This window comes from Orcinus orca, chromosome 8 (genome assembly GCF_937001465.1).
Source record: "Orcinus orca chromosome 8, mOrcOrc1.1, whole genome shotgun sequence".
NCBI lineage: Eukaryota > Metazoa > Chordata > Mammalia > Artiodactyla > Delphinidae > Orcinus > Orcinus orca.
The window spans coordinates 7681476-7708916 of record NC_064566.1 but is presented as its reverse complement, the minus strand read 5'-3'; the positions used below and the strand labels follow the sequence as shown (position 1 = coordinate 7708916).

At 57.6% G+C, this 27441-nt stretch overlaps 1 protein-coding gene across 43 annotated transcripts in view; it reads right to left on the bottom strand.

Moving 5' to 3' along the window:
- Window positions 1-3886: 3886 nt before the first annotated feature.
- The window catches only part of NRXN2 (neurexin 2), a 109749-nt gene continuing 86194 nt past the window's right edge, over window positions 3887-27441 (bottom strand). For 26 of the 43 annotated variants that reach the window (XM_049713231.1, XM_004264301.4, XM_049713232.1 and 23 more), the window contains 4 exons: window positions 24554-24643; window positions 20740-21065; window positions 18109-18187; window positions 3887-5822 (listed from right to left, as the gene is read on the bottom strand). In XM_049713231.1, coding sequence (XP_049569188.1) covers window positions 4936-5822; window positions 18109-18187; window positions 20740-21065; window positions 24554-24643 — 1382 coding nt within the window. In that variant the 3' untranslated portion in view covers window positions 3887-4935. The remainder of the gene's footprint in view (window positions 5823-18108; window positions 18188-20739; window positions 21066-24553; window positions 24644-27441) is intronic. The other 17 variants (XM_049713248.1, XM_033415710.2, XM_033415718.2 and 14 more) reach the window with 3 other exon arrangements.

Below are 27441 nucleotides of genomic sequence, written 5' to 3'. Positions count from 1 at the left end.
GAGCCCCAGGGTCTGCCGGCGCAGGGGGTGGCACTTCCTCCCTGGGACGGCCCTTTCCCAGGCCAGCTTCCCTGTCCTGAGTGCCAGCCGAGTGGCTGCCTTTTCCAGCCTCTGCTGTGGGCCAGGCACCGTGCTGGACGCCTCAAGGCATCGTCTCGTTTCATCTTTTCCTGAACGCTTTGTGGTAGATGTTGCCCCATTTTACACACGGGAAATCTAAGGCTCAGAGAAGCTGTGCCTGGGTGCCCGTGACACCCAGCTAGGAGGGGCAGCTTAGGAGTCAAGCGCAGGTCCGAAGGCCTCCAGAGCCAGCTCTGGCCCCGACACCCCCAGCCTGGCCTCAGGCCTCAAAGTCTGGGCATCCAGTGAGCTTCTCGAGGGCAGGGCCTCCCTCTAAAAACCATCCCAAACCCCCTCACTGGCATCACTTATGGGGAAGCCCAGTGCAAGAGCTCAGATGGAAAGGGATGGGCCCCGAGCTCCCCCACCCCAGCTAACACACTCATGGGTGCAGCAGGAGGCCTTTCCTGCCCAGCGGGGTCCCCGCCAGCTGCCCCATCTGCTGAGTCACCCCAGACCTGTGCTAGGTGGTCTCTGGTCCACCTGTGCCTTGTGCCTCTGCTTCCAGGCACCTCAGCAGAAGGCTGCAGCCTCTACACCGACATACACACTCACACATCAGTGAGGGGTACACACGTGGGCACACACGTAAGAAGGTCAACGGGAAATCAGGAAGCAGCTCCCTGGCCCCAGGAGACAGGATCACTCCCTGGCTTGGTCATATCTGCCTGGGCCTCTGGGGGGTCGTGTCCTTTAGGTGTCTGCCTGTGGCCACCCCTCAGTGAAGACCCCCAGAACAAAGGGGCTGGGTGTGGGGATCACGTTTGCAAAGATGCCCGAAGGTGAGATTTCGCCAGCCTGCCGTGACCTTCTGTCTTGTCTGCCTGCTGCCCAGCTGAGCCTCAGCTGCCTCACTTACTGTTGCTTAGCATTCTTGGGGTCTTAGGGTGTCCGGAAGCCTCCAGCAGGCAGACCCCAGGGCTGGCGGAAGATGGCCCCTCCTCTCCCCAGCGATGTCCTCCAGCTCACCGAGTGGTCAGAGCTGTCCCTCTGCCCAAATTCAGAACGGCCTTGCTCCTGGTCCTTCCAGGTGGTCACAGCCTTCCAGGACCCAGGGCCTACCTAATTCCAACATGTCACTCCTCACTTAATTCGACAGGACCCAGAAGCTGGGAGGTCCAGGGCCCTGCCCCTCTGGGGCAGCTAGGGAGTGAGTGTCATCACTGTGGCAGAGTGGGCGCCCTACCAAGGGAGAGGGGGCCTCCCTCGGCAGCAGCCACAGGCCTGCAATCAGCTAGGTGCCACTACCCGAAAGGCAGGTCTTCACTTGGGACACACTCGCTCTTTTGATGCCCGTGCCAGTTTGCTCCTGGCCCCGGAAGCTGCTGGGCGCCCTGCAGTGTTAGAGCCAAGGGAAGTGGGTGTGGGAAAGAAGAGCCCACCACCACCCCTACAGTCTCCGCGCCCCCCATGGCAGGAGACGCCTCAGGCAGCAGGCACAGGAAAATGCCTCAGGACCCACTTCGGCCATTCTCCTGCCTCCAGCCAGGCCTGCAGCTCACCCAGGAGGGTGTGTGAGGGAGGACAGTGTCAGCAACACAGGCCCCATGTCCACCCCCAGGAGGAGGACATCCTCCCAGAAGAGCCCCAGCACTGGCTGAGCTTGTGTTCCCTCCCCTGGGGGCTTTCATGGCCAGTGCAGGTCTTCAAGGTCGAAGGCAGCAGCCAGACTTCACTGCAAGCTTCTTCCCCAAACTCCGTCCTTCCTTTCCCATCCCCCTCCCCCGGTAGAATCTCCTGGCACATCCCTGCCAGTACCAGCTGGCAAGGAGCAGCGTGCCTGGAATTCCGGCCACCCCCCCCCCCCCCGTATGCTGTTTGGACTCTCCTGGGGGTCACTGCCAGCCCAGCCAGACACCAAGGAGCCCAGGTCCGGCCCAGGTGTTAAGGTCAATAACAGATGCACAGGATGAAGGAGCTAAGAGCAAGGTGACCATCTCTTACGGACAAGTACACTGAGTCAGCGGCAGAGTCCAGGAAGCTTTCCTCTTACTACCAAGTCCTTGGGTGGCAGGGCTCTTAGCTTCCTTACGCAGAGAGGAAAACACCCAGTCCCACAGGCACACAGCAGTGAGCCAGACTGGGGCCCATCCTTCCAGCTCCTGCATGCTCCCTCTTTCTGGCCCCCTACTCTGATAGACTATTCAAGGCCACTCTAGAATTTCTGGAGTAAGGATGCTCCCTTCTTGATACCAAGGAAATCCTGCCTGCCTCTCTTTGCTTTCTCTGGCCAGTGGTGATGGGGGAGGAGAACCTGAGCTAAGTCTCCATTCCTTGGACTGAGAGAGCGGCAGCAGAAGAGCCAGGGGCAAGGCCATTACCAGCACAGGAACAGGATGTCTTGACAAACCTGCCTCAGGTCAGGCCTCCCCCCTCGGGCTCCCACAGAGGGTTAGAGGCGGCCTCGGTGATGCTGATCTCCAAGACTGAGCAGCTGTAGGAGGCAAGTGGGGCCCAACCCTCCCTCCTGGTGGCTGGTTCAGGAGGGCAAGGGGAGGCCAAGTCCATGGAAACCCACCTTCAGGGGCCGCTGGGGGAAGACTCGCTCTCCCACCCATGTTAGGACTTGGGGGTGGGGAGAGGACTCTCAAGGGCCACTGGGGCACAACCTGTGGTGGGAAGGGTGGTCCCACGATAAAAGCTTCGTCCCAGGATGGAGGGAAGGAGGGGGAGATGAGGTGGCCCTGGGTGGGGCTCCTGTGGGCAGTTGAGCCCAAGGGCCCTCAGTGCTGTCCAGGCCTAAACACAGACCAGGCTTGTGAACTGGAAGATGCTGCAAGAATGAGCTGGCCAGCAGCAGAGCCGCCCGAGGTAGGAGCTCAGGAAGCAGAATAGGGCGGTGAAGGGCCACAGTGAGCCAAGAGCACGAGAAAGCAGAGCCAGGAGGGGGAGGCGAGACCCACCAAGCCGAAGGCAGAGGAGACCTGAGTGACGGAAGCGTGGCTGAGTCCTGTGTCCAGTGGCGTGGCGGCCCACCGTGGCCCCCTGGGAGACACAGGCCCACCCACACTCTGCTTGCTCTCCTGAGGGTGCCCAGGTGCGCGGCTCCTCGTGTACAACCCCCATCTCAAGAGTCTCGGCTCCTTTCGACGGAGAGGCTTAACAAATCCAGACCCATCTCACATGTCTGGGACCATGAGCCTGTTTAGTGTCCCCATGAAGAAGCAAACACCTGGTCTGAGGTGTGCTGGCTCTACTTCCACCTGCGGCCACAGGGGCTGCCCACGGTCAGCCAGGAGGGGGCAAGGTCCAAACCCTAGAGATGCAGAAGGGGCAGAGACCGGAGTTAGGCGGAACTAGGGGCCAATCTGGACTCAGACACTGAGTTACCTTGAGACCTTGGACCAGCCACTGAAGCTCTTCCCACCCAGGAATAACATCACCTTCCCCAAGGGCTGTGTCAAGGCCAATGCCTGCACACACAGCCACCAGAAGGGCAGGCCCTCTTTAGCCACTAGGGGGCAAAACACTGCTCCCGTCTCGGGATTTGTCAGCCCCCAGAGAAGCTAAGGTCCGTGGCCAATGGGACCAGAGACCAGTCATCGCTCACAAGCCTGGGGCCTGTTTGCGGTCTCCTTCCCCAGCCCGCTGGGACATGGGGGTGAGACAAAGACAAGCTGCCCCAAGGTGCCCAAAGTCATGCTCAGCCCAAAACTTTGGGGGCTACTTACCAGCTCTCGTGGGCTCCAATCTGCACCCAGACCCCAGCCCAGAGCTCGGACCAATGTCCCAACAGCACCCAACCCGAACAAACTGCACAGGACCGTTGGATTTGGAAAGTTTTTGTTTTCTTTTCCCACACATTTCCGGGGTTGGGGTGTTATCCAAGACTCAGACACATTTGTTAACAAAGAGAGAAAAAAAAAAAACTGGGGGAGCAGGGAGCCTGTGGGCAGATAAGTGACCCCAGCAGTATGCGGGTAATGCCTGGCTCCCTCTCTTCCCTGCTGCCCGCGCCCAATGGGTGCCACAGGCTGCTGCTCGCGATATCTAGATTAATTGTCTTCAATATATATCTGCATTTGCCTTTCCCCTCCCACCCGCCCCCCACCCTGCTCCTCCAGCAGCTTCCCCATCAATGCACGTCGCCCGGCGGCACACAACAGAACAGGTCTTCCCAGGCCCGAGCCCCTTCCCTGGGCGGAACCAGGCAGGCGCCTCCTCCTGGTGGGCGGAGCCATGGCTCTCGGGGCCATCCCGGCCCCGCCCCCCGCTGGGACGCTCCGCCCACCCTCCCGCCCTTCTCCCACCGACTCTGGAAACCCGAAGGGAGGAAAGGAAGGGGGAAACCAGACACACACAAAAAGGAGAACTGGGGAAGGAGGGTGGGGACAGAGAGACATAGCAAGCCTGGGGTGGGGACTGGAGGGCTTGGGAAGAGAAGGAAGGCTGGGGGAACAGAGGAAGGAGGAAGAAAAATGGAGGAAAATGAACAGGACGAGTAGTTGACACTGTACAAAACCCCCAGTCTTCCTTCCCTCCCAACCCCACCAAAATAAAACTACCCCCCTTAAAAAAATAAATCAACCCAGGACTGTGAGCACGTGCCCTGCCCGATGGGCGCAGAGCTGAGAGGGACAGACAGCCCCAGGACGCACGATGACTCCGCGCCGACGGACGGCAGGAGGAAGGGGACGAGCACGGGGTTTTCCTTTTTTTTTCCATTTTTTTTCATTTTTTTGCGTTTCCTCTTCGTGAGAGAAGTCTGAGGCAGCCAGGGAGTGGGTCCCCAGGGCCCCGGCAGGGAGAGGGCCGCACCCTCCTCTCGGGCCCTCCCAGGAGGGGCAGCTGGCAGTGGGGCGCGGTGCCGGGGGCTCAGACGTAATACTCCTTGTCTTTGTTCTTCTTGGCCTTGCTGGGCGTCTTGGGGGCAGCCGGGGCCTTCTCTTTCACCACCGCCCCGTTGCTCTGGGCCGAGTTACTGATGTAGTTCCGGCTCTGGTCCACCTGGTAGGAGCCCTCGTCGCGGTTGCGGTACTTGTACATGGCATAGAGGAGGATGAGGATGCAGAGCGCCGCGGCCGCCACGATGCCCACCACCATGCCCGTGGTGCTGCTGGACTCCCGGATCACCTCCACTGCGCCCGGCGGGCCCCGCTCCCCAGGCCCCGTGGGGTTGGCTGTGGGCAGATGGGGGAAGCCGGGGGCGGAGGTCACGCCGGGGCGCAGGGGAGGGGGCCTCCGCGGCTCGAAGGACGTGGGGGCCCCGGGCCCCAGGGGTGGGTTCTCCAGCAGGGGCTGCAGCGGGTCTCGGTGGTTCATTTTGCCCGCTGGCAGGTTGGGGGCCGGGGCGGAGGGGGCGAGCAGCACCCCAGGGGCGCCCGTGGCCCCATCTGTCCTGAGGTTGGGCCGGGGAGCGGGTTTGCGGGGGGAGAGGAGGGTGGTGCGGTCCGTGACCAGGGGAAAGGTGGTGTAAAAGTCCTCGTCGTCCGTGGGGGGGAGGCTGGAGTCAAAGACCTCCCCGGAGGCAAAGCCCGAGGCCTCGATAGGCTCCTCGCAGTCGCTGTCGTCCTGCTCGGCCTGGCACGGGCCCCCGGCGGGCGGGCGGCGGGCCGCGGGCGGGGGCAGGGTGTCTTGGGTGGCACCCACGCCCGTGAGGAAGGGGTAGAAGGTAGGGGGTGGGGGCACGAAGGGGGATCGGGTGGCCACGGGAGGGGGGTCTAAGGAGTCCTCCGTGATAATGGGCAATATTAACTCTCCTCCTAGAACAAGAGAGAGAAGAGAAAAGACAGGGCGTCAGCGAGGGCCGGGGTGCAGGCGGCCGGCACAGAGAGAGAAACAACAGCCTCACACACCCAAATCGGTTCCAATTGGCCTTGGCGGAGACTAGAGCGGGCTGGGCCCGCCCGCCAGCCGGCCGGAGCACTGCGCTTTAAGCTTTAAGCGGGCAGCGGCTCGGATGCCCTGGGCACCCCACGCACGGGCTCTGTGGCTCTCTGGGTTTTGGTCTTTTGTTTGTCTTAAGAAACCAAAAGGAAAAGAAAGGAAAGGAAATAGAAAAGAAATGGAAAAGAAAAAAAGAATTCTACTGGTTTAAGGCTTTAAAAACAGATACAAGAGCAGCATTTAAACAAACCTAACAACAATATCTTTTAGGGTTTTTTCTGGGTTTTTCTCTTTTTTTGCTTTTTTTTTTTTTTCTTTTGTTTTTAAAAAAGAAGATAGCATACCACGGAATTCAGGCAACTTACATCAACAAATAGGCCGTGTGATTTTAGCATGAAGAAAAAAATTACAAACAGAGCTGTGTAAGCGGGTTCTCCCGGAAAAAATAAGAAAAAAACAACTTTTCCGTACAACGTTTCCTTTCTATCTGTTTGGTATCTCCCTCCCTCACTCTTCTCTCCCTGAACAACTTGCTTCCTCCAGAATACTCTCTCTCCTCCCTCACTTGGGCCCTCTCCCCCTCATTAAACACAAAGCTGAAATCTGCACAGTGAAGGCTAGCGTTGAGGAACTGTTACCACCACTTGGTGTCAGCGTGTGGGGGAGGGAGGGAACAGTGGGAAGGAAGGAGGCACGTGACAGGCAGCTGCGTAGGAATTGCCTCATTGCCTCATGGGTGAGAGGACTTGGGAGGGGATGAGCATGGGAAGGGGCTTTGAAGGCTAACTGCAGGTTGGTCATGGGGAGAGGAGAACTGAAGGTGGGAGGTGATGAGGTCCAGGAGGAAGAGCTGGCAGGGTGGGAGTGGTGGTGAGAAGCCATGCTGAGGTAAGGAGGTGAGTCAGGACAGGGAGTGAGTGAGGGAATTGGGCAGGGACACATGATTCTTGAGCTAACCCTAAATCCCCAACTTTCTCTTTCTTCACCCTCCACCTCTGACCCCCACTGACTTCCCCCCCTCCCCCTCCCCAGAACCCCCATGGGCCGCCAGGACCTGGCCAGGGCTTGACGGCCTCTGGCCCTCTTATTATTGTTTAAAACAATAATAAAACAACGGAAAGAAGAAGAAAGCAAAAAAAGAAAAGAAAATACATACACAGCCATCTGGGAAGGATGCACTTGCTAATATAGGGCCCAGGAGAACTACTGGGGAGGGCCTTTGGGGTAGGGGTGTAGGTCTCCTCACTCCCTAGGTCGGATAACTGGGGTCTCTTGGGCCAAAACTGCAATTCCCATCAGCCCCAGAGGGTGAGAATTACAATTCCCATTAGTTCTTACAGGGGTGTGGACCACAATTCTCATCAGCCCCTGGGTCAACAACTACAACTCCCATCAGCCTGCTGGGCCCCCTCTCAAACAAAAGCACTGCAACCCACTGGTCTGGGGTAGACCAGAGCTGCAGCCCTGGGTCTAGGTGGCTGGTGGAAGGGCTCCCTCCTCTTGGAGGGGCAGCTCTGGGCCTGGTAGGGACTGTAGGTTTCCTCTCTAGCTCTCCCTCCAGCACAGCTCAAGCCCTGCCCCCATCTGAGTGCAGCTCCCTGGTCTCTCTGCAGGGTTTGATCTTCAGAGATCACACCACAAACCTCCCACCTGCTCCATGGGAGGCTTCTCAGGGCTTCCCTGACAGACCCCTCTGCCCCAGTGCATCCAGGCCAGCCATGTGCCACCACCACCACACCTTGGCACCTCTTCTCCTCCTCCCCCCACCCAAAGCGCTCTGGTCTCCACTCTGCTGTTCAAACATCTCTGCTGATCCTTCAGATCGCAAGCTCCAGCGGTTTGTCAGAGCTGTCCTTGGCCACACTAGCCAGCTTGGCCAAGACCTTGCTATTGAACTCGCAGCCTTGCTGAGCTCCTCAGGCTGCTCTCCCCACCAGGCTCCAATCTCCCCCTGGACAGGGGCTCACCTGCACCCCAGATTGTGAAGCCTCAGGGCACCTGGGCTTCCACCGGCTCAGCCACACTGGAAAACTGAGCCAAGAGCAGAGAAGCATGTTTTGTGGGGCTGGAACTGTCCAACCCTGGCTTTTTATGGAGGAGGATGCTGAGGCCTGGGGTGGGCAGGACTTCCAGGGTCTTCCAGGTGTCACTGTCAGGCTACATGAATGAATAGACTATCCAGTCCCTTCTGTGGCTCTCAGAGGCCAGGCGAGGGCCAAGTCTCACAAGGAGCCCCGGAAGGCCTGACTCATCCTCCCCACGCCTGCAGGAATCTGCTAGGCTGCTTGACTCTTGGCTTGGATTTTAATGTGGGAGGCCAAGACCTGTTCTGTCATTAATTCCTGTGTGACTGTGGGCAAGTTTCTTTCATTTCCTGGGCCTCAATTTCCTCATCTATAAAATTAGGGTATTGGGCTCCAGGCCCAGGGTGAGGCCAAGGCCTGGATCCCAGCCTGTGGATGAACATAGTTTGTCCTCCCATCCCTACTGAGCCCTAGACCCACCAAGGATGGCCCAGCAACCTGGTCCCTGGGTAAGTGGCAAACTCAGCTGTCAGGTCTCAGGAGGAGGCTGGTAGCCCTTCGAGTGGTAGCATCTGGGCCCAGCCATGACAAGGTTCCCTTCCCTGTGTGGACCCTGAACACATCTGGGGTCCTCACTGCTGGCCCACACCACCTGCCCCCTTCCTGAACTTTGCCTTCTGTTCAGAACACCTTTCCCCTGCTGATATCTCATTCATCCTTTGAATCCAACCAAATACCTCCTCTTCCAGGCAGACCTCCAGAGGCTCCTCCCTGCCTTGGGTGCCTCTGACACCTTGTCCCTATTCTGTCCTGGAGGCACAGGTTTGGACTCACTGCCAGGGAAGGCCCTTGCTGGGGACACATCATGGCCCAAGGGGTTGATCAGGACAATCAGGGCATAGACCTTGGCTTTCTATCCTTTTGCTCACCTCCCCAGTAGATGAGGGTGTATGGGGGCTTCAGGCCTTGGACCACAGACAAATCCTGCTCAGCCTGAGCCGCCCCCCACCCCCACCCCCCACAACCATTTGCCCCAATTCACTGGTTCCTTAGGTCCCTGGGACACACAGGCTCCCAGGGCCCCCCTGTGCAGCCTCCTGCCTCCCCCAACCCTGCCTCCAGAGCCCTCCCAGTCCTGGTCATATTGACTTCTCGGCCCTGCCCTTCAACCCCAGCCAATTCCTGGCCTCCATCTCTGGGTCTCGGTCCTGTCCCTGCGTCCCCAACTCCTTTGGGGAATTTCCCTGGCCCGAGGCTTTGACAGCATCTCCTGAGGGTGCCCTGCCCTCACTCACATCCCCCCACACTGCCACAACTGCCCCTTGGTGTCCCCTTCTCCTGGCCCTGAACCTCAGCCTCCACCTCCCACGCCACTTCCTCCCTGGGCCCTACACCCCTCACCACAAGATGACACACTACTGAGACCCCACGCTGCCTTCCTTCCCCAACTCTCACTCAAGTCGGTCTGGGCTCTGTGGCAGTGAAGTCACACACAAAGTAGGGTACCGTCTTTTCCTGGGGTCATGCAGGAAGGGTCAGGCAAGCTTGTGCCAATGAGGAGTTAGTGGGGCCTGGAGGAGGGCAGGAACCCTCAGAGACTTCTCACTGCAGAAGTCCAACTGGGGGCTCCCCAGGACGCCCCTCCCGCTGGGCTTTTAGGGGTGCAAACTCATGAAGACTCATGGTGCCTCGGACCCTGGGTCCAGCTCTATGCCAAGGGTGCACATTGGGATGGGGTGCCCCTGGGGGTCTGATAAGGACCCTAGGCAGCCTCCCTCCCCTCCCCCACTTCAGGCAACTGCAGCATTTGGGAAATATTCACAGGAGCACTTATCATAGACGCCACCCACCCTCTGCTCCTAAATTGAATTTCAGTGCATGTCAGTTCCGCTTACTAAAAGGAATTCCATTCTGGCCAAGGAGACCACAAGCCATTCCCGAGCACCCTCCTCCCCCAGCTCCCCTGCCTCTGGGGGCTGCTGGACAAGCAAGCTGGGCCCTTTCTGCCTTTAGGGCAAAGAAGGCCCTTGACTGAAAATCTACCCAAGAACCCCATCCCCTCCCAAGCAAGATGTGCCCACCCCCAAAGCAGCATCTAGAACTGAGGCTGAGCGTCAGAGACTAAGCAATCAGCTGCCTGAGGCCTCATCTGCCAGTGCTGGGTGCCCTGCCCAGGCTGTGACGGCAGGAAGGCCACTAGTCCACAGGGCATTTCGTGTGGATTAGAAACATGGCAGACCCTCAGTGTGGCCACAGCCCTGCAGGTACACCATTTGGCAAACAGTATCTCTGTGCAAAACTGGAAAAAGGCATTCTGTTCTCCTGGTGGGCACAGCCCCGCTCCAGGGCGCAGGACACACAGCTTGGCAAGCAGAGCACTGGCTAGATTTCAGCCCTTACTCACCTGTTCCAGCAGAGAACAATCTGTGCAACTGTGTGCAGTGGCCTGAAGGGTACCACCCCTCCCCACCCGGAAACCCACACACAGCAAGGGCAAACGTCAAGGTGGAGTCAAGGTCAGAGACGGTGAAGCGCCTACTGTGTGCACGCACGTGCACCCACCCCTCTGAGGGTCTGTTTCTGCGCAGCTGGGCACGTGTCTCTAAGCGTGTGTGTGTGTGTGTGTGTGTGTGTGCGCGCGCGCGCACATGTGCGCGCGCGCTCGAACCTCAATGGATCCAAGCACGTGAGCATGCATGTCAGCGAGTCTTAGCGGACGTGCGTGCATGTGAGTGAGCCTGTGCTCTGTACGTGGTTTGTGTGTGGTCCGCCTGCCTCTAGGCCTGGGTCCGAGCTCGTGTGTGCATGTGAATGCATGAATGTGTCGCTGAGAACGTGTGAGCGTGCCACCATGGGTCTGAACACACGCGGTTGTGCCTCTGTGACCACCTCTTGCCCTCGGGTAGTGAGACTACATTTCCCAGCATCCCTTGCAAGTAGGTGCGGCCACAGGAGTAAGCAGTGGTCAGTGCCAGTACCGGCCCATAAAAGCTCCAGTGCCCGATCCTCCGCACTCCTTCTCCTCCTTCCAGTGACCTTGCAAACCACGTGTTGAAATGGAGGAGCCACAGATGGGAGGTCTCTGGATTCCCCAAGCACTCCTTGGGGCAGAGCCACCTGCTGGTCAGGAGCACCCAGGTGGGGCTTCACCTGAGTCAGAAACTCCCCTTGAAGGACCCACTGAGATTCGGGGGGAGGTTATCTGTTACAGAAACACATGTTACCTTAACTAATACAGACACAGCCAGAAGTGGGTGTCACATTAACAAAAACCTGTGGCCCTCAGGTAACAATTCAAGAAAATGGATTTGGAGGCTGGAAAGATGCAGAACCACATAATGCAGCGGCAGGACACCTGGCACCAACCGTTGCTTGGGACAGACCACGTGCTTACTGAGGCTGAGGCACTAAGGGAAGGTGCCAGAAAAGTCGGGACAATGCCGGCTTTTACTTTCTGTGTTTGGTAACGTATTACAAGAAAGAAACAACATTAGACGAGAATTGGTGCGTTTGCAAGAGATGAAGGGACCAGAGAGAGCCCAGAAATGCGGGGCCGGCAAGTGTCAGAAGAACCACTGCCCCCAAACCCCAAATCTTAAAAGAGAAGACTGGAAACGGCTTTCAGGGATAGTGGCCCAGTGACACTTCCACCTGAAAAACGGGGCTCAGCCTTGCCTCAAGGATCACACTAAGGGTGTGTCTCCCCACCTATTGTTTCAAACGCCCTCAAGATAGTCACCACTAAATTAAGAGATAGGGCAGAGAAACAAGGAAATAAACAGGCTTGAGAATTATGTCTAGGAGAGAACTCCGAGTGTCGTTCCGTTGACTATTGGAGCCTTAAAACAACCTTTGGGCCCCCAAACATGCATGAGCAGGAAGAGAGGGCCGTCAAGGCTGTGAGACCTCCAAGGAGGTCATTTTCCCGACACCCACCCAGAGGATGGAGGACTGGGAAGGGTCTGCCAGAGGGCAGCGCCAGGGCCCCAGACAAAGCAGAGGGGAGTTTCTCCCACACAGCAGAGGTGGGGTTTCAGGGAGAAACTTCCCCACTACTGAGGGCAGAGCCTCAAGCTGCCTGCTGGCTGGATCTTCCCAACACTAGGAACTACAAGCTGCTGTGCACCCTCCATCCTTCCCTTTGGACGCAGGGTTTTATGGTGGTGGTTTTCTCTGGCCCATCATGGTATTCTGGGTGTGTGTTGGGCTGTATGGGCAGTGAGATCAATTATCCTTTTAGTTCATGGGTATCCAGACCACATATGGGTACCCAGGAGCCAAGTCTGGACCCAATGGAGCGGGTCCATCTCCCAGACATCCTCACCTCTGAGATGACTATCCTAACCGGCTAGGGCTTCGGGTGTCTCTCCTGGGTAGGAGTGGGTGTGTTCTGTCGGTGGGGGGAACAGTGGACTGGATCGTTGGTGACCCAAAGCCCAGACTGTGGCAAATAAATGGCTAGCTGGTCACCAAATCTGTTTTTGCTTCCTCCTGGACTGCCTGGAAGCTAGGTCGTGCCACATGACCGAGCTCTGGAGAACAGAATCAGTAGGGCCCATGCACACCTCTTCCTCCCAGGCCTGGCCCATAAACCCTCCCCTTCATGCCCCTCCCTGCGTATCCCCTTCCACCACAACTCGGGAAGTCATGGTGAAGATGGTGCAGCTTCAAGGTGGAGACAGACCAGCCCTGAATCAGCGTCCTGAAAAGAGCTGCTCACCTAAGTGTCCATCGACAGATGAATGGATAAAGAAGGTGTGGCACATATATACAATGGAACATCACTCAGCCATAAAAAGAAGTGAAATTGAGTTATTTGTAGCGAGGTGGATGGACCTAGAGTCTGTCATACAGAGTGAAGTAAGTCAGAGAAAAACAAATACCGTGTTCTAACACATATATATGGAATCTAAAAAAAAAAAAAAAGGTTCTGATGAGCCTAGGGGGAGGACAGGAATAAAGACGCAGATGTACAGAATGGACTTGAGGACATGGGGAGGGGAAAGGGTAAGCTGGGATGAAGTGAGAGAGTGGCGTGGACATATATACACTACCAAATGTAAAATAGATAGCTAGTGGGAAGCAGCTGTATCGCACGGGGAGATCAGCTTGGTGCTTTGTGACCACCTAGAGGGGTGGGATAGGGAGGGTGGGAGGGAGATGCAAGAGGGAGGGGATATGGGGATATATGTATATATGTATACATGTAGCTGATTCACTTTGTTATACAGCAGCAACTAACACACCATTGTAAAGCAATTATACTCCAATAAAGATGTTAAAAAAAAAAAAGCTGCTCACCCATCAGGAACAGTGTTTATAACTTTACGTGAAGGAGAAGTCAATGTCTATGTGTTTAACCACGGGGGTTGAGAGTTTCTCTGTTACAACTAGTGTTACCTTAAGACACGTTGGAATCTGAACATGTTTCTGCCTCTGTGATTCTGAGCTAGATGTGTGGGTCTGAGCACATGTGTCTGTGCCTGTGGAATTAAGCATGTGTACGCCTCTGAGGGCCCTGTGTATGTGTGCACGGGGGCAACGCCTCTGTAGTGGGCCGAGTGCATGAGGCTGCCTCTCTGGGTCTGAGCACACGTGGGCTTATATGAAGCCGAGTACACATGTATGTGTGGGTCCTTGTGGGTCTGTGTGCTCACCTGGTGAACACGGAAGCATGCATTTTACTGTGTCTGAACATGTGTGATTGGCCTGAGGGTCCACGGATATGTGGGTGTCCTTCTGTGTGGAGCTGCATGTGTACCTCTAAGCATATGAGTAAGTACACCAGCAGCTGTGAGCGCCCGTGTCAGTGTTGGCCTGACTCTGTGTGTGTGTGTGTGTGTTCACGTGTGTGTACACCACCGTGGGACTGAATACGAGCATGCATGCCTTGAGGGGTCTGAGCACGTGTGTGTGTGTCTGAGCATAAGGCATGCACATCAGAGTAAGCCTCAGAAGGTCTGAGCTGAGGTGGGCCTCCGAGGGTCTCCTTTCCTGGGGCGGTGGGGCAGGGGCGCAGGTCTGTGAGTCTGAAGAAATGTGTGCGTATGCCTGGACCCCTGGGTCTGGGCACACACAGCCTGCCTGAGGATGCACACACGTGTGCCCTCATGGCCCTCAGCATGAGCACACACGTTGGTACACGAGGACATGCCTTTGAGGATGTGTGTGTCTTAGAGTACGTGAACAGATGTGCAGGCGACTGTAGGTCTGAGCCCAAGTGTATGCGGGGGTGGTGCTGTGACACTCGTGCACCTCTGTGAGCCTGGGCGCAGACGTGTACATCCCTGAATTCACACGCCCACGTGCACATGTGTGTGCCTGCATCTCAGAAGGTCTGTGCATGTTGTATACGTGGCTGCCCTGAACACGCACACACACACCTGTGATTCTGAAACATCTGTGAGTGTCTGTAAGTCTGAGCTCACGTGGGGGATTCTGTGGCCTGAGCACATGTGTGAGCATGTGTGTGATGCGGGTGGATTTGTACACGTGTGTGCCTCTGTGAGCTGAGTGTGGATGTGGGATTGTGAGAGTCCGAGGATTCGTATATGCCTGGGCCTTGAGGGTCTGAGCACGCAGGTGTGCGTGTCTCGCGCGTGTGTGAAACGTGCAAGCGCTTCTGAGCGCGCGCGACTCTGAACATCCGGTCTACTCCTCGATAGCTGTGCACACGTGCGCTTCAGTGGGTCTGTGTGTACATGGAGGTGCAGCTCTGAGCACATGCAACTGCCTTGGTGGGTTGAAGACATGCTGCGTATGCACCCTTGTGCAGCTGAGCTCGTGTGTAAGTGTCTGTTTAGACACTTACACTTACACTTACTCACTGGCAGACACCCGTGAGTCCACATCTAGGTGTGGAGCCCTAAGCCCACACATGCAGGACTGCAGCTCTGAGCACACGTGTGTACCTCTGTGAAAATGTGCACATGTGTGTGGGTTTGTCTGTGTTCATCGGACTCCCGGGGCTCTGAATACACGCGTGTCTCTTTAGATCTAAGCACCTGGCGCCTCTTTTGCTCTAGGCACAGATGGTGTGTGCCCTTTAGGTCTGAACATATGAGTACCTGTGGAAGTGGATGTGCGTGAGCTTGCTGGTAGGTCCATAAATGTTTGTGCCTGGACGTGGGCGTGCCTCCGGTCAGACACGAGTGTGCATGTAGCTGGGTCCCTCTGTGGGTGAGTCTGTGTGTGCACTTCCTATGTGCCTCAAGGGGAGCAATTCCTACAGGGGCCAGGCCCATAACACAAGGTGTGGGACAGGCTGGCTAAGGCAGCGAGGGGCGTTGGGTCACATTGCCTACTATGCAGGGCAGGTCCCCATAAAGGCACTCCCATTCAAAAGAAGTTAAACACCGTGTCCATCAACACAGTACTCTTGGCTGGGCTGCCAACCTCAGGTAAAATAACCATTAGATGATGGGCTCTCCAGGCTGGGGAGGCTGGGACCTGGGGTCTGTGGAGGGGTCCAAGTCAAGGGAAGGTGTGAAACGTTTCAGGGATGACCCGAGGCTTCACACCTGGACCAGGAAGGAAGATCTGGCAGGTGAGAGGGGTGCAAAGAGCCTGCGGTCAGCCCCTGGGTAGCTGCTGTCTCCAGCCAGGCTGCCTCCACCTCTGACACTGACCTTGGAGCCCAAGGAGTCCTGGTTGTCTGCTAGAGAAAAAGCCTCCCTACACTGGGGGCACAAGAGGGCTCTGGCCTGAGTCCCCTCCCTCTCCAGGTGGGGTGTATCACAGTCTAAATCAGCCTGAGGGACCCTGGAGTCATCTTGGTCGTTGTCTGGCCTCCCATCAAGATAAAAATCCAATTTAAGCATTTCAGGGCAGTATGAGCGTGGAGGTGCAAACATACGCGATGCACACCTGTGGGCTGCGATGGTTTTCTCTGGGGGCTCAAGCATGCACTCTGCCCTCCCTCCCTCTTATTTTTAAAGCTGGATGCTGGGCTGGCCCGCCAGCCTCTCCCCATCCCCCAGCTTCCATTCCTCCTCCACCCTCCTTGTCCCCTCACATACTTGGCCCTTTGATGCGGGGAGGGCAGCTGACCCGCCCACTTCAGCTCCTCCTCACTCCGTGGTCCCAACACAGCCTAAAAGAGCTCGGCCCACCTGTGGACGCGCTCAGCATCACACCCAGGCCCCTGACAAGACCCCGGGCTGGGGCTGGGAGGCCAGAATTTTGGTGGACAGGATGTGGCCTTGGGGTAGCCCAGTGTGCGCTTCCCGTCCCTGCATCATGGCCATCTGCAGGGTCCAGGGAGAGCAGAGGCTCCTCCTGTCACCTGGCAGTTCCCACCCCTGAGTGTGCAAACACATGTGGCAGGGCCAAGCTGGGCCCTTTTCTCGTGACTGCACAGCCTTTTGTCCCCAGAGTCCCATCCCGGGGCTCTCAGGGGACCATGTGTCCCAGGTGCTCCCCGCAGGCCTAGGCTTGAGGTACTGTGTCCACCTATAGGAAAGCCCCACCAGTAACTAGGTAGGGGGAAAAGCAGGGTGCAAGGAGAGTGCTGTGTCGAAGCTGCCAGATTCCCAGGGCCTCCCAAAGCAACGGTGGGGTGTGAGGGTGCATCCCTGAGCCGAGATCATCCAGTGAGACGGAGGGGAGAGCCCCCAGCAGAGGAGACTCCCCACAGTGGAGGGTGTCTGTCCGGAAAGCACTGGTCCTGGCTGTGGCGGAGGAGGCCTTTCCAGCCCAGCAGCCGGAGGCTCCCCCAAGGACCTCAGGGCCCAGGACTGCCAGAACAACCCCCTCAGCTCTGGCCTACTGGGGGGACACGGAGCAGTCAGGCTTCAGCCTCTGGGCCTGGCGGCCTGCGCCCCAGAAACCTCTCTGCCCTTGGTCTCTGGAACCTGAGCCTCTGCTCCAAGGCTCCTCACACTCCTTCCTTGGTTGCAGCCCACCCTCACCTTCAGCCCCAGAGTGTCTCTTCTGGGGCTGGCAGACCCCCTAGGCTCATGCCCAGGCCAGATTCACAGGATATGCCCAGGTCACACTGCCCACCTCAGCTGACCCCATCACCCCCCGCCCCAACCCTGTGGGCACCTGCCCCAACCTCCAGCCTTCCAGTACCAACAACCCAGGTGCCACACACTGCAAAGTAACGGAGAGAAGTCTCTGGAAACCCAAGCAAGGGATGAGGCTCCCAGGGGCTCATCCAGGACACCACCAAGCCCACGCGCTCCCACTGGGAAATCTGGCCACATTCAGTCTCCTTCCATTCCTGCTGCCAGCCTCAAGCACCAGGACCTCAGCTCCTCCCAGCCACCACCCACCTGTTCAGAGGCACCCCCTGTGCCGTTCCACACCCCACACTTCTGAGTCGGCACCCATGGCCCACCCCTGCCTTGCCAATCTGGTCTCTCTCTCTCTGGGGCTGCACCCTTCTCTCCAGCTGGAAGCATCAAGTAGAGCCCTGGAATGCCTCCCCCTGTAAGCCTTCCCTCCCAGCTCTGCTCTCCTCCTATAGCAGCTCCCCAACTAGAATTGTGGATCAGACCCCAGGCCCAATCTCCCCGGGGGACATCATGTCTGGCTGGGGCACCTCCTACCCAGCACGCTGCCCGACACTGTGCAGTAACTGCCCCAGCTTGGCCTGGCAGCCCCGGCAGTGTCTGGCCACCTCCCTGACTCTGGGAATGAGGAGGGTTCAGGAGCCAGCAGAGACCTCCTCTTCTAGCGACCAAAAGAACACCAGGCCTCGGGGACTGATGGGAGTTGTAGTTCTGGACCCAGGAGTCGATGGGAATTGTAGTTCCTAGGCCTGTGTTCCCCATCCCCATCCCCCACACACCCCGCCCCCCAACACACACACCCTAAGGACTCATGGGAGCTGCAGTTACTCATCTTTCTAGGGAAAAGTCTCCCTCTTTCCCTCCCAGCATCCCTTGGCCCTCAACCCCAGGACCCCAAGCTAAGGACCTCACTATCTCTGAGGGGCACCAAAACGCCAGAAACTGCCTCGCCAGGGGGCATTTGCGGGACCTGGGGCAATGGTAGGAGGGGAAAGGAAGCTACCAGGGAAAGTTAAGGCCTGGCAGCAGGCCCCTTGGGCTCGGGCCAGGTGGCAGGGACAGTCGCCCCCCTCCCATCAGTGTTGCAGCGGGCCCGGGGCAGGGGAGGGGGGAAAGGCACTCACCAGTACTGGGCTCACACTCCTCTAGGTCCTCGTCGTCGCTCGGACACTCGGCCGAGGCCACCAGGAGGTCATCTGTGTTCTTGGGGGCGAGAGGAGGGTGGGGGGAAAGAAGAGGGTTCCAGGCTGGGTCAGCAGGCCCCGCAGCCACCTCTTGAGGCACAGGGGATGAGCCCTGGGCTGAGACACACACCCTGGTCCACACCCCAGCTCTCTCATCGCTCGCTGGGTGACCATGGGCCTCCACCTCCCTTGTGCGAAGGTAGACTGAACAGCGCCTGCCCTGCGGCGGTTCCCGCGCTCCCGGGGATCAATGAAACAGCACACGTTGTGCCATTTATTTCTGGGAAGGCTGGGAGACTGGACCCCGGAACTGGGACTGCAGGGCCAGAGCGAGGGGGCCCGGGGCAGCAGGGAGGTGAAGCACAGGGGCCTCTGGAGGCCAGCACAGGCAGACACGGAGCAGGACCTGGGGGGTTTCTTGGCTCCAGCCTCACCACCCCACCACCTTCATCTCTCTCCCAACCCCCTTCCCGGAGCCTGGAAACCGGGCTGCATACGATAATTAGGGCTGTGGTTGCCATGACAACAGGAGTCGACTTTGTCAGCATTTTCTCTCCTGCTTGCAAAGAAAGAGAATCCCCAAGAAGAGTGAGTGTTAAGGGGTGGGGGGGATTCTCAGGGGGTGCTAGGGAAGAAACTCAAGGAGGGAAACCCAGAATCCAAGCAGGAACGGACTCTGAGAGACTTCGGGTGAAGGGAGAGGGCCAGGCTGAAGGCCAAGGATGGGAGGAGTCTGGGGTGGGTAGGGGGTGAAACGGTCACATCTTGCTTCTTCCCCACCCCCTGAGCTTCGGACACTGCAGCCCTCACCCAAGGGCAAGGTGGGACCTGGAAGACTAATTTTCCTTCTGCATCTCCGCCCCTCTGCACCAGTCTCCCCTGTGCAGGCTCCACCAGCACAGCTATGACCCCTAGAACCCCACCCTTCTCTTCTACCTGGATGGTCTGCCCATCACCTCACACTGAGACTGGACAGCCCTTCTTGCCATTGGGCACTGGGCATGGCCGGTGCCCAACCTTGGCTAGAGCCAGGCCTTTCTCCCAGGGCTCCCCGCTCCCTAGGGCAAGGCCTGGCATTCAGGTCCCCTCGATTTTCTTGGCATTGAAGGCAGAACGGAAGGGGGCTCAGGCTTGACTCTCTTGCCTGGACGAGGCTGTCAGCCAGACCCAGGCCCCTGCAGCACTGATGGGGAGGGACAAGGGGACTGCAGCTCAGAGAACCCAGCCCTCATTTACAGAGGCTGAAGGCGGGCTGGCAGTGGAGGTAAGACACATCCCCATGGCTGACCCAGCACCTCCTTCACCTTGGGAGGGCAGAGGTCCCTCCAGGCCCAGAGGCCCACAGCCATGTGTGATGGGGGCCAGAAGTAGCTTGGGCAGAGGGAGCAGGGTGACTGAGCAAGGTCCAGTGTGCCAGGTGTGAGCCCTCCCCCCCACTGGCCAACAATGACCGGCAGCAACAACTAGAAAACTCAGCTGCACTCCAGGGCTGCCTTGGTAAGTCACATATACTCAATCGGCTTTGGCCACCGGAAAAGCCAGCCCTGTCCTTCCCCAGTGGAGCCTCATTCTCAGGTACAGCCCCCTCCGGTGCTCCCCTGGGTGCAAGAGAAGATAAATTCAAACCTGACACAGGGAGAGCACCTGAGCAGGTGGGGCAGGCAGTGGGGAGGGAGGGTAAAGCACCAGGGGACTGTCTGTACCAGCCCCGGCTCTGAGGCACAGGCATGGAGGACACTGAGGCCTGCTACACGGCGGCGTCTACTCAAGGTCACACGGAGAGGACGTGTGAAGGCAGCGGGCTGGCAGTCTCACTGCAAGGACACCAGCCATCAGGGAGAGGCTGCTCCTGCTTCCATCAGCCTCCGGAGAGGGGCTGCCACCATTGGGTGAGCCACTAGCCCCTTCCAGTGCTGTCGTCTCTGTGCCCTGCGCAAAGCGACGCCATCCTGGCTCCCCCCGTCTCTCCCTCGATGCCCACACAACACTGGGCGTCGCCTTCGTTATGGGGCAGGCAGAGGGGGTCATTCCACCCCTCATCCCCAGCCCGGACTTCCTCTCTCATAAGTGGGGTGGTCTTCCCTGGTCTAGCTAGGGTACCAAACTCCCCCTCAACTCTGGGAATGGTCCCCCTAGAAATAGTGGTCACCTCCACATCTACAACATCCCTGGCCATCAGGGTGACAATCGCTTTGAGAAAGGAGACCTTGGGGACTTCCCTAGTGGTGCAGTGGTTAAGACTCCGTGCTCCAAATGCAGGGGGCCCGGGTTTGATCCCTGGTCGGGAAAGTAGATCCCGCATGCATGCCGCAACTAAGAGTTTGCATGCCACAACTAAGGAGCTGGCGAGGCACAACTAAGGAGCCCGCTTGCCACAACTAAGACCCGGCACAACCAAATAAATAAATAAACAAATATATTTTTAAAAAAAGAAAGAAAGGCGACCTTGCCAGCCCCACCTAAACCACAGTCCCCTCCGACCCTTCCTGAGCACCACAGTTGCTATGCAGACATCAGCCCTATTCCCCACCTGGAGCCCCGTTCCTCGTGCACCAGCGGAGGGGCCCTCACCTGGGTGGTGCTGTCCCTCAGCGTGGGGGAGCGGCCCCGGCGCGTGGTGGTGGTGGCCATGGTGGTGGTGGTCTCCATGATGGTGGTAGCCATGTCGGCCAGCAGGGTGGTGGCCGTGGTCTCCGCACTGAGCAGCACGGACGGCCCCTCCCCCACCAGGCGCAGGTGGCCCTCGGTCCGCACGTTGGGGTCGCTCTCGGCGGCCAGCGCCAGCACCTTGAGCCCATTGTAGTAGAGGCCGGACACCTGGCCCTGGAAAGGGCGGCCCTGATCCCGGCCCCCAATCTTGATGGCAGCCTGGCTGTTGAAGATGGTCAGCTGGCGGCCTGGCGGGGAGGGGAAGGGGCAGGAATGACAGACGGGGGGGGGGGGGGGGGGGCAGGCAGTGGGGTGGGGAGACCAGAAAAGGATAGGGAGAATGGATGGAGATCCAAGGGAGGGAAGGAGGGGTGGAGGTGGAAACCAGCAAGTGGGGGTGGGGTGGGGAGGGAGAAAGGAGGAAGGGGCAGACACCAAAAGGAAAGTCCTTGTCAGCCACTAGCCCAGCCCAGCCAGGTAGGGACCCTGGACAGGAAGGATCTCCAGGACACACTTGGGCTGGGAAAGGGGGCCCAGCTCCCCACTCTCCCCACCATGCTCATGCCTCTGGCCTTCCCATCCCCCCTCCTCTCCTGCTCCAGGGGCATCGCTCCCCTTCTTTCCCTTCCCTCAATTTGACCCCCCATCTTCCCTCTGTGCTTCCCCAAACTTCCCACACCCAGTGTCCAGCCCCAAGCCACAGAACCCTCGGAAGCAGCAGGTAGAGGAGACAAAAAGGCAGAGACAGAACAGCGACTGCCAGGCCACATGGTCCGTGCATGTCAGGGCAGGGATGGAGATGAGACCGAGGGGTGGACAGCGCATGGGAGGAGCGCCAGCGTGAGTGAGGCTGGGAGCAGCCGCGGACCTCACGCCACCCTCCCAGCCACCACCAGGCCCTCTGACCTCTGGCCAGGCCCCCCTCTCTCCTCCTCCCCTCCAAGGCCCAGCCACTGCCTGGGGATCAGGCCCTGGAGATCAGAGACCTTCCTTCCCCGCCAGGATGTGCAAGCACAGAGATGGAAAATGTTAAAGGGACCTTGCTTCGCTCGCTGACAGCCAAAAAAACCCCACTCCAGCTCCAACCTCACTCTTTACTTAGCAGTTACACCTCAGAATGCCCACCTGGGTGGGGTTTGGCTGTTCTGTTTGGTTTTAATGGATCTGGGGGTCAGTTTAACCCTCTGAGTTTGTTGCTTTGGTTTGGTTTTTAGAAAAGATATTTATTGTGTTTAAGTTTAGATTTAACTTTGGTTTTGATGTTGCTTATTTTTGGGGGGAGAGGGTCAGAGGAACTACTAAGTTGCCCCCTGCTCCCCTGGACCTTCAGCTGCTGGTGCTGGGGGTGTTTAAGACCTGGCTTAGCCCTTGTTAGCCTCTGGTTAGTGCTTTGTTAAAGATCTGGTTTAGAGTTACGTGCCTGTAAGCCCTGCCCCCCAAACCTGGGCTGAGGACGGTCCAACTTGTGAAACCCACACCCTTGCTGGCAACACAGGTTCCCTGGGACACCCAGGCCTCTGGGGCACCCAACCATCTGTCTGGCCTCTGGTCAATGATCAGCCAGGGGTGTGTCTGCTCGGCCCCTCTGCTCAACCTCTGTACCTCCTCCAGCTCTCCCTCCGCCCAGCACCTCCCTCAGGCCTGGAGCAGGGTCACCATCTTACAGATGGGGGAGCCGGAGCCCACAGAAGCGGAGAACTAGTGAGTGGCAGCTGGACACCAGACCCAGAGAGGCCCTTGAGGAGCACTGTGTCCAGAGTTTATTCTCGCATATAAGAATTATGAGAAAAACGAAGGGGAGAAGGTTCACAGTGGTCAAATGAGTTTGGAAAACAAACATTTCACAATTACACAAGGGGTTTGTCTCTCACAGGACCTCTCAGAGCCTTTATTAAAATCCATGTCCATATGCATCTCCAAGAGGGAGAAACAGGATTCAGACTTCTCAAGCTCATTTCACCACAAATCTCTCTCTCTTTCTCTCTCTCTTTTTTATAACCACAAATCTCTTCATCGTGAAGCATCTCATGGGACTTATGCTTCACAGGACATGTTTTGGAACTGGATTCACTCAATAAATATTTACTGAGAACCTACCACACGCCAGGTGCTGACAGTAAAGCAGTCCCTCCAAGAATGCCCAGCTTTTGTTCTCAGATACTTTCCTGCTCCTCATTTCATCTCATCCTCACAGCACCCGGTGTGAGGCAGGCTGAGCCGGGATCACCAGCCCTGTCTCCCCGAAGAGTGAACTGGGGCTCGGGAAGGGGAAGCCTTGAGCAAGGCCATGCAGCAAGTGAGCTCCTCCAGCCACACTCTGGGAAATACTAGAGTATGTGGCCAACCCTTCACTTTCTAGAAGAGGAAGCAGAGGCCTAAAGAGAAGATGTGACCCTGCAGCTAGTAAAGGATGCCTGGGCTTCCAAACCGCCGGCAGGAGCTCTTCCCTCATCTGGACCACAAGTCCCTCCACCCCCACCCCCCTACCGGGCCTGTCCGGCTCTCCCTATCCTTGGGGTCACAAGTTGTCCCAGCCTCAGCCCAAGCTGCTCCCTTGGCCTCTCTGATTCCGGGAGAAGGAGGTGGGTAATGGAGAGGAAGCTACACAGGTGAGCCAACTAGGCCTCTGGGGCCCCACCCACCATGAACTCCTCAAAGGGTTAAAGTTCACCCCGCTGGAGAGAGCAGCCCAGTGTGGCTGGGGGCTGTAGGTTTTAGCGATGTCTGTTAGTCCCTTTAACTTTTTGTCCTGTTATGGATTTATCACATCTGGTTATCAGCATGTTTAGTCCCCGCTGGCCACGTTGGGGGCTGGAAGTGACATTGGGGGTTTTAGTTGGGGCAGGCCCCAGTGGACATTTAAAAGCACAGTTATCAGCTGGTTAGGTGGAGGTTTAACAGTTCTACTTCCCCCCTAGAGTTTAGCCTTAGAGGTACAGAGCTCGCCCCCTCTCCAAAGGGAATGGGATGGCTTTGCCCTTGGCCCCAACTTCCCTTGGTGACAAGTGGCCTTCTCCCTCACACCCAGCAGCGCCTCACACATACGGCCGCTTAGCCAGCCTGTTCTGTCTTCCTCATCAGCTCAGCAGGCACAGGAATCCCCATGGGATGGCCACCTCTTCCCCATCTCCTAGTCTCCCTGCAACCTCCACTGCTTCTAGGAGACCTTCCGGACCAAGGTGGGCCCGTTCCAGAGATGGCAGTCCCACAGACACTCTCTCAGGGTGGCAGTCTTTCCAGTAGGATCTGAGCCCCCCACTCTTCCCTTTGCTCCTCAGATGACCCTGGTGGACCCTTCCTACCCGCCTTTGGATCCTAGGACCAGCACTTGCTGCTTCCCAAAGCCTTCCTGCTTCTCAGTGTGCTGTGGCCCTCAGGTGGCCCTTGACAAAACCTCTGAGCCAACAGGGCAGCTCCCTCCCAACCCGCACTCCAGCCTGCTTTCCTGGAGGGGTTCCAGGATCTCCCCTATGACCCTAGTCCCTTCCCAGGTTTAGAAAGAGACCGAGGACTCTCCGTCTTCTAGGAAAAGCCCGTCCCCTGCCCAAACCACCACTCTAAAAGACAGGGACCCTGGACAACAGAGAGGAAGGGAACAACCTGGCCGGACAATTGTCCTTTCACTAGGGGGTGGGCGATGGGGAAGGCACGGATGGGGAAAGAGAGAGCTCTGCACCTTTAAGATAGTGTTTTTAAAGTTAATTAATTAATTAATTAATTAATTCTGGTTAATTACCTTTGTCGAGCAGCCATTCATCTACTACTCGACCAAGCCGGTAGGGGATTCTCTGTCTAGCAATCGCCAGGCGCTCGTTATCAAAGTTTCCTTGGAAAAGTTTAGAAAGACAGTAGGTTTCTCAGGCGGCGAAATTAGAAAAGTAATTATGCATTTCTCAGGAGACTCAGAGTAAGCAGCGACATTCAACGGAGAGGGGGCCAGGTCCACCCAAGGCGGGAGAAGAAACGCGGGTCCCTCGTCCTCCCTCCGGTCCCCCTCCCTAGGCTCCCATGCAGAGCCAGCCCCACCCTGGGGGCGGGAGCGACCCAAAGAAAAAGAGAGGGACAAAGAAGAAAAGGAAAGGGGAAAGGAAGAAAAGGCAGCTGGAAGGTCAAAGGTCAGAGGTTAAACAGGTTTGTCTGTGCTCTCCCTGTCTGCCCACTTCCTTCCCCATCCCAGAGCGGGGCAGAGGGGCGGGGAGGGGCATTTAGCGGGTTTAAGTTGGTGGGGGGAGGCCTCGGTGGCCGGCGGGTTACTGCGTTTAGAGGGCTGTTTAGAAGTGGGAGGGATGGGTTAAGCGGGGGGTTTATGCGGCATTTAAGGGGTGGCCCAGCACACGCATTTAACAGTGAGATTTCAACCACTTCTCGAAGCCCCCTCGGCTCCCTTTACCTTCTGTGCTCAACCCCCAGCTTCCCCTCACCTCCCACCCCACCCCACCCCACCACCAGCTTCCACCTGAATCCCCCCAAGCCCCCCGCTGCTCTCACTGCAGGCACTTCCGGCTTCTCACCCTGGGCACAGGTGCCTGCTTGTGGCAGCTGGATGTCACCCAGCCGCCTCGCCCACCCTTTGCATCTCACCTCTTCCACCCCTGGTCCACCCTACAGGCGCCCCAGCCCTCCTCTGCCTGGCGGCACCTTGCTCTCTTCCCCTCTCTCTCAGCTTCATTCCAAGACCCTCAGACTCCTGTCTGCTCAGGTCCCCTCTCCTTCCAGCCCTGGGGAGCCCAGTCCAGCTCCCACTTGAGCCTTCCTCCTTCAGGTTCCTCCCCCCACAATTCCTAACCTCCACTCCTCCTCTCAACCCTGGCTGCCCATCTGGATACACACCTGCTCTTCTCTCCACTCACAGGGAGGAAGGAGGATGTGTGTGTGTGTGTGTGTGCGTGTGTCTGTCTGTCTGTGTCTGTGTGTCCTGTGAGCTCTTCCCCAAGGCTGTGGGTGATCCCAAACTGCAGCCGTGGAAATGGAAATGATTTCCTTTGGAAATCTGGCCACTCTACCCACTGAAACCACTTACACGATCTTCAGTAACATTCATGCCGGGGGCATTTTCCCTCTCATCTCCCACTGCACAGCTGTACTACCTGCCCAATGAGACCTGGGCCTGGGCCTGGGCCTGCCTGCGTACACATCCCGTTAATGAGCCCATGGTGTATTCACACGAGCATGGATGGGGCCTCCCTAGGTGCTTATGAGGCAATGAGACCCTGCCTTCCCACAGATTCCACAGGTTCTGAATCCACAGATTCAGGTCACTTGTGTTTCAGACAAAAATGGATCATCCATTTGTTTAGTCACTCAACAAACATTTCTTGAGTGCCTGTTCTGTTCCTGGTGCTGGGTACTGGAGATGCAAAGATGAACGTCCGGTCCTTGACCACCGGGAGCCCCAGCCAAGCAGGAGAGACTGGCAAGTGACCAGCAGTGTCCTGTGTTCTGTTAGAGGTAGCACAGCCCTGGGGATGGGGCTGAGAGGGGCCCTAGAAGACACTGGAGGAGAAGTATAGTAGCCAGAAGACTGTCAGATGGGGGAAGGGAGGGAGAGGGCACACACAGACAGAGGCAGAGAGGCAGGAGGGCAGGAGGCGTTCAGGGACCTACCTGCACTGGGATAGTTGTGGGTGCGTCTGTGTGTCTGTGTGTGGCATGTATTTGTGTGTGGGTCCTGAGAAGACGGGAAGAATGTATGTGTGTCTCACCGGCACACATAACAATTCTAACAAAAGCTCCGTTTACACAGCACCTCTGAGCACCTCTGCTACGCCACGCCATTCTAGCACTCTCCTTAGGTTATCTCACGGAACTCTCACAGTACGGCTATGAGGTAGATATTATCCCCAACTTTCACAGGTAGAAACTGAGATCCAGAGGAGCTAAATGACTTGTCCAAGGTCACACAGCTTGTCAGTCGGAGACCCAGGATTTAAAGCCTGGTCCTGCTGACTCGGAGTCCCTGGGCTGTGTCTCTGAGCTCCCTGAGTCTGGGCCACGCACACTGCTGTTGCTCAGGGTGACTCTCGGCTTTCGTAAGGGATCTGCTGTCACAGGGCACACAGGCAGCCACCAGGCCCTCACGGTGCTCTGCTTGGCAGGTAAGGGGGCACCCAGTGGCCTTCCGCACCCCAGCCAGGGGTCCCTGAGGAGAGGAGAGAAGGCGTGACTCCTCTAACCTCGCATCCAGCCTACGGGGCTCCAAGGGGAGGAGCTCTGGCTTGACATGGTAAAGCCTTCATGCTCCCCAAGTCCAGCCTTGTCCAGTGTAGGCTGGTGTCTTCACTGCTACAAAGGTGGCCCTGGTGTGTGTGTCTAAGACAGAGCGAAGTCTGATGCCCGCAGAGCCTGGCCTGTCAGTATCTGCGCATCTGTGGGACTCAGCATGGGAGCGTTTGTGTGCCTGAGTTGCCCTACACGTGCCCAGGCCCTGGTGTAAGCTGGCATCCCACTGTAGGGCTCTTTTTTACCTCGTGTCTGTCTGACCGTATGAATATCTGCAGTTGTCTGTGTGTCTGGGGCTGGCCTGTGTGTTTGTCAGCCTCTGAGTTTCCTAGGGGCCCGTGTGGTTCTCTCTATTTCCAGGGCCTGCCTGAAAGCGTCTGGGTACAAGCCTACATGGCTGTGAGC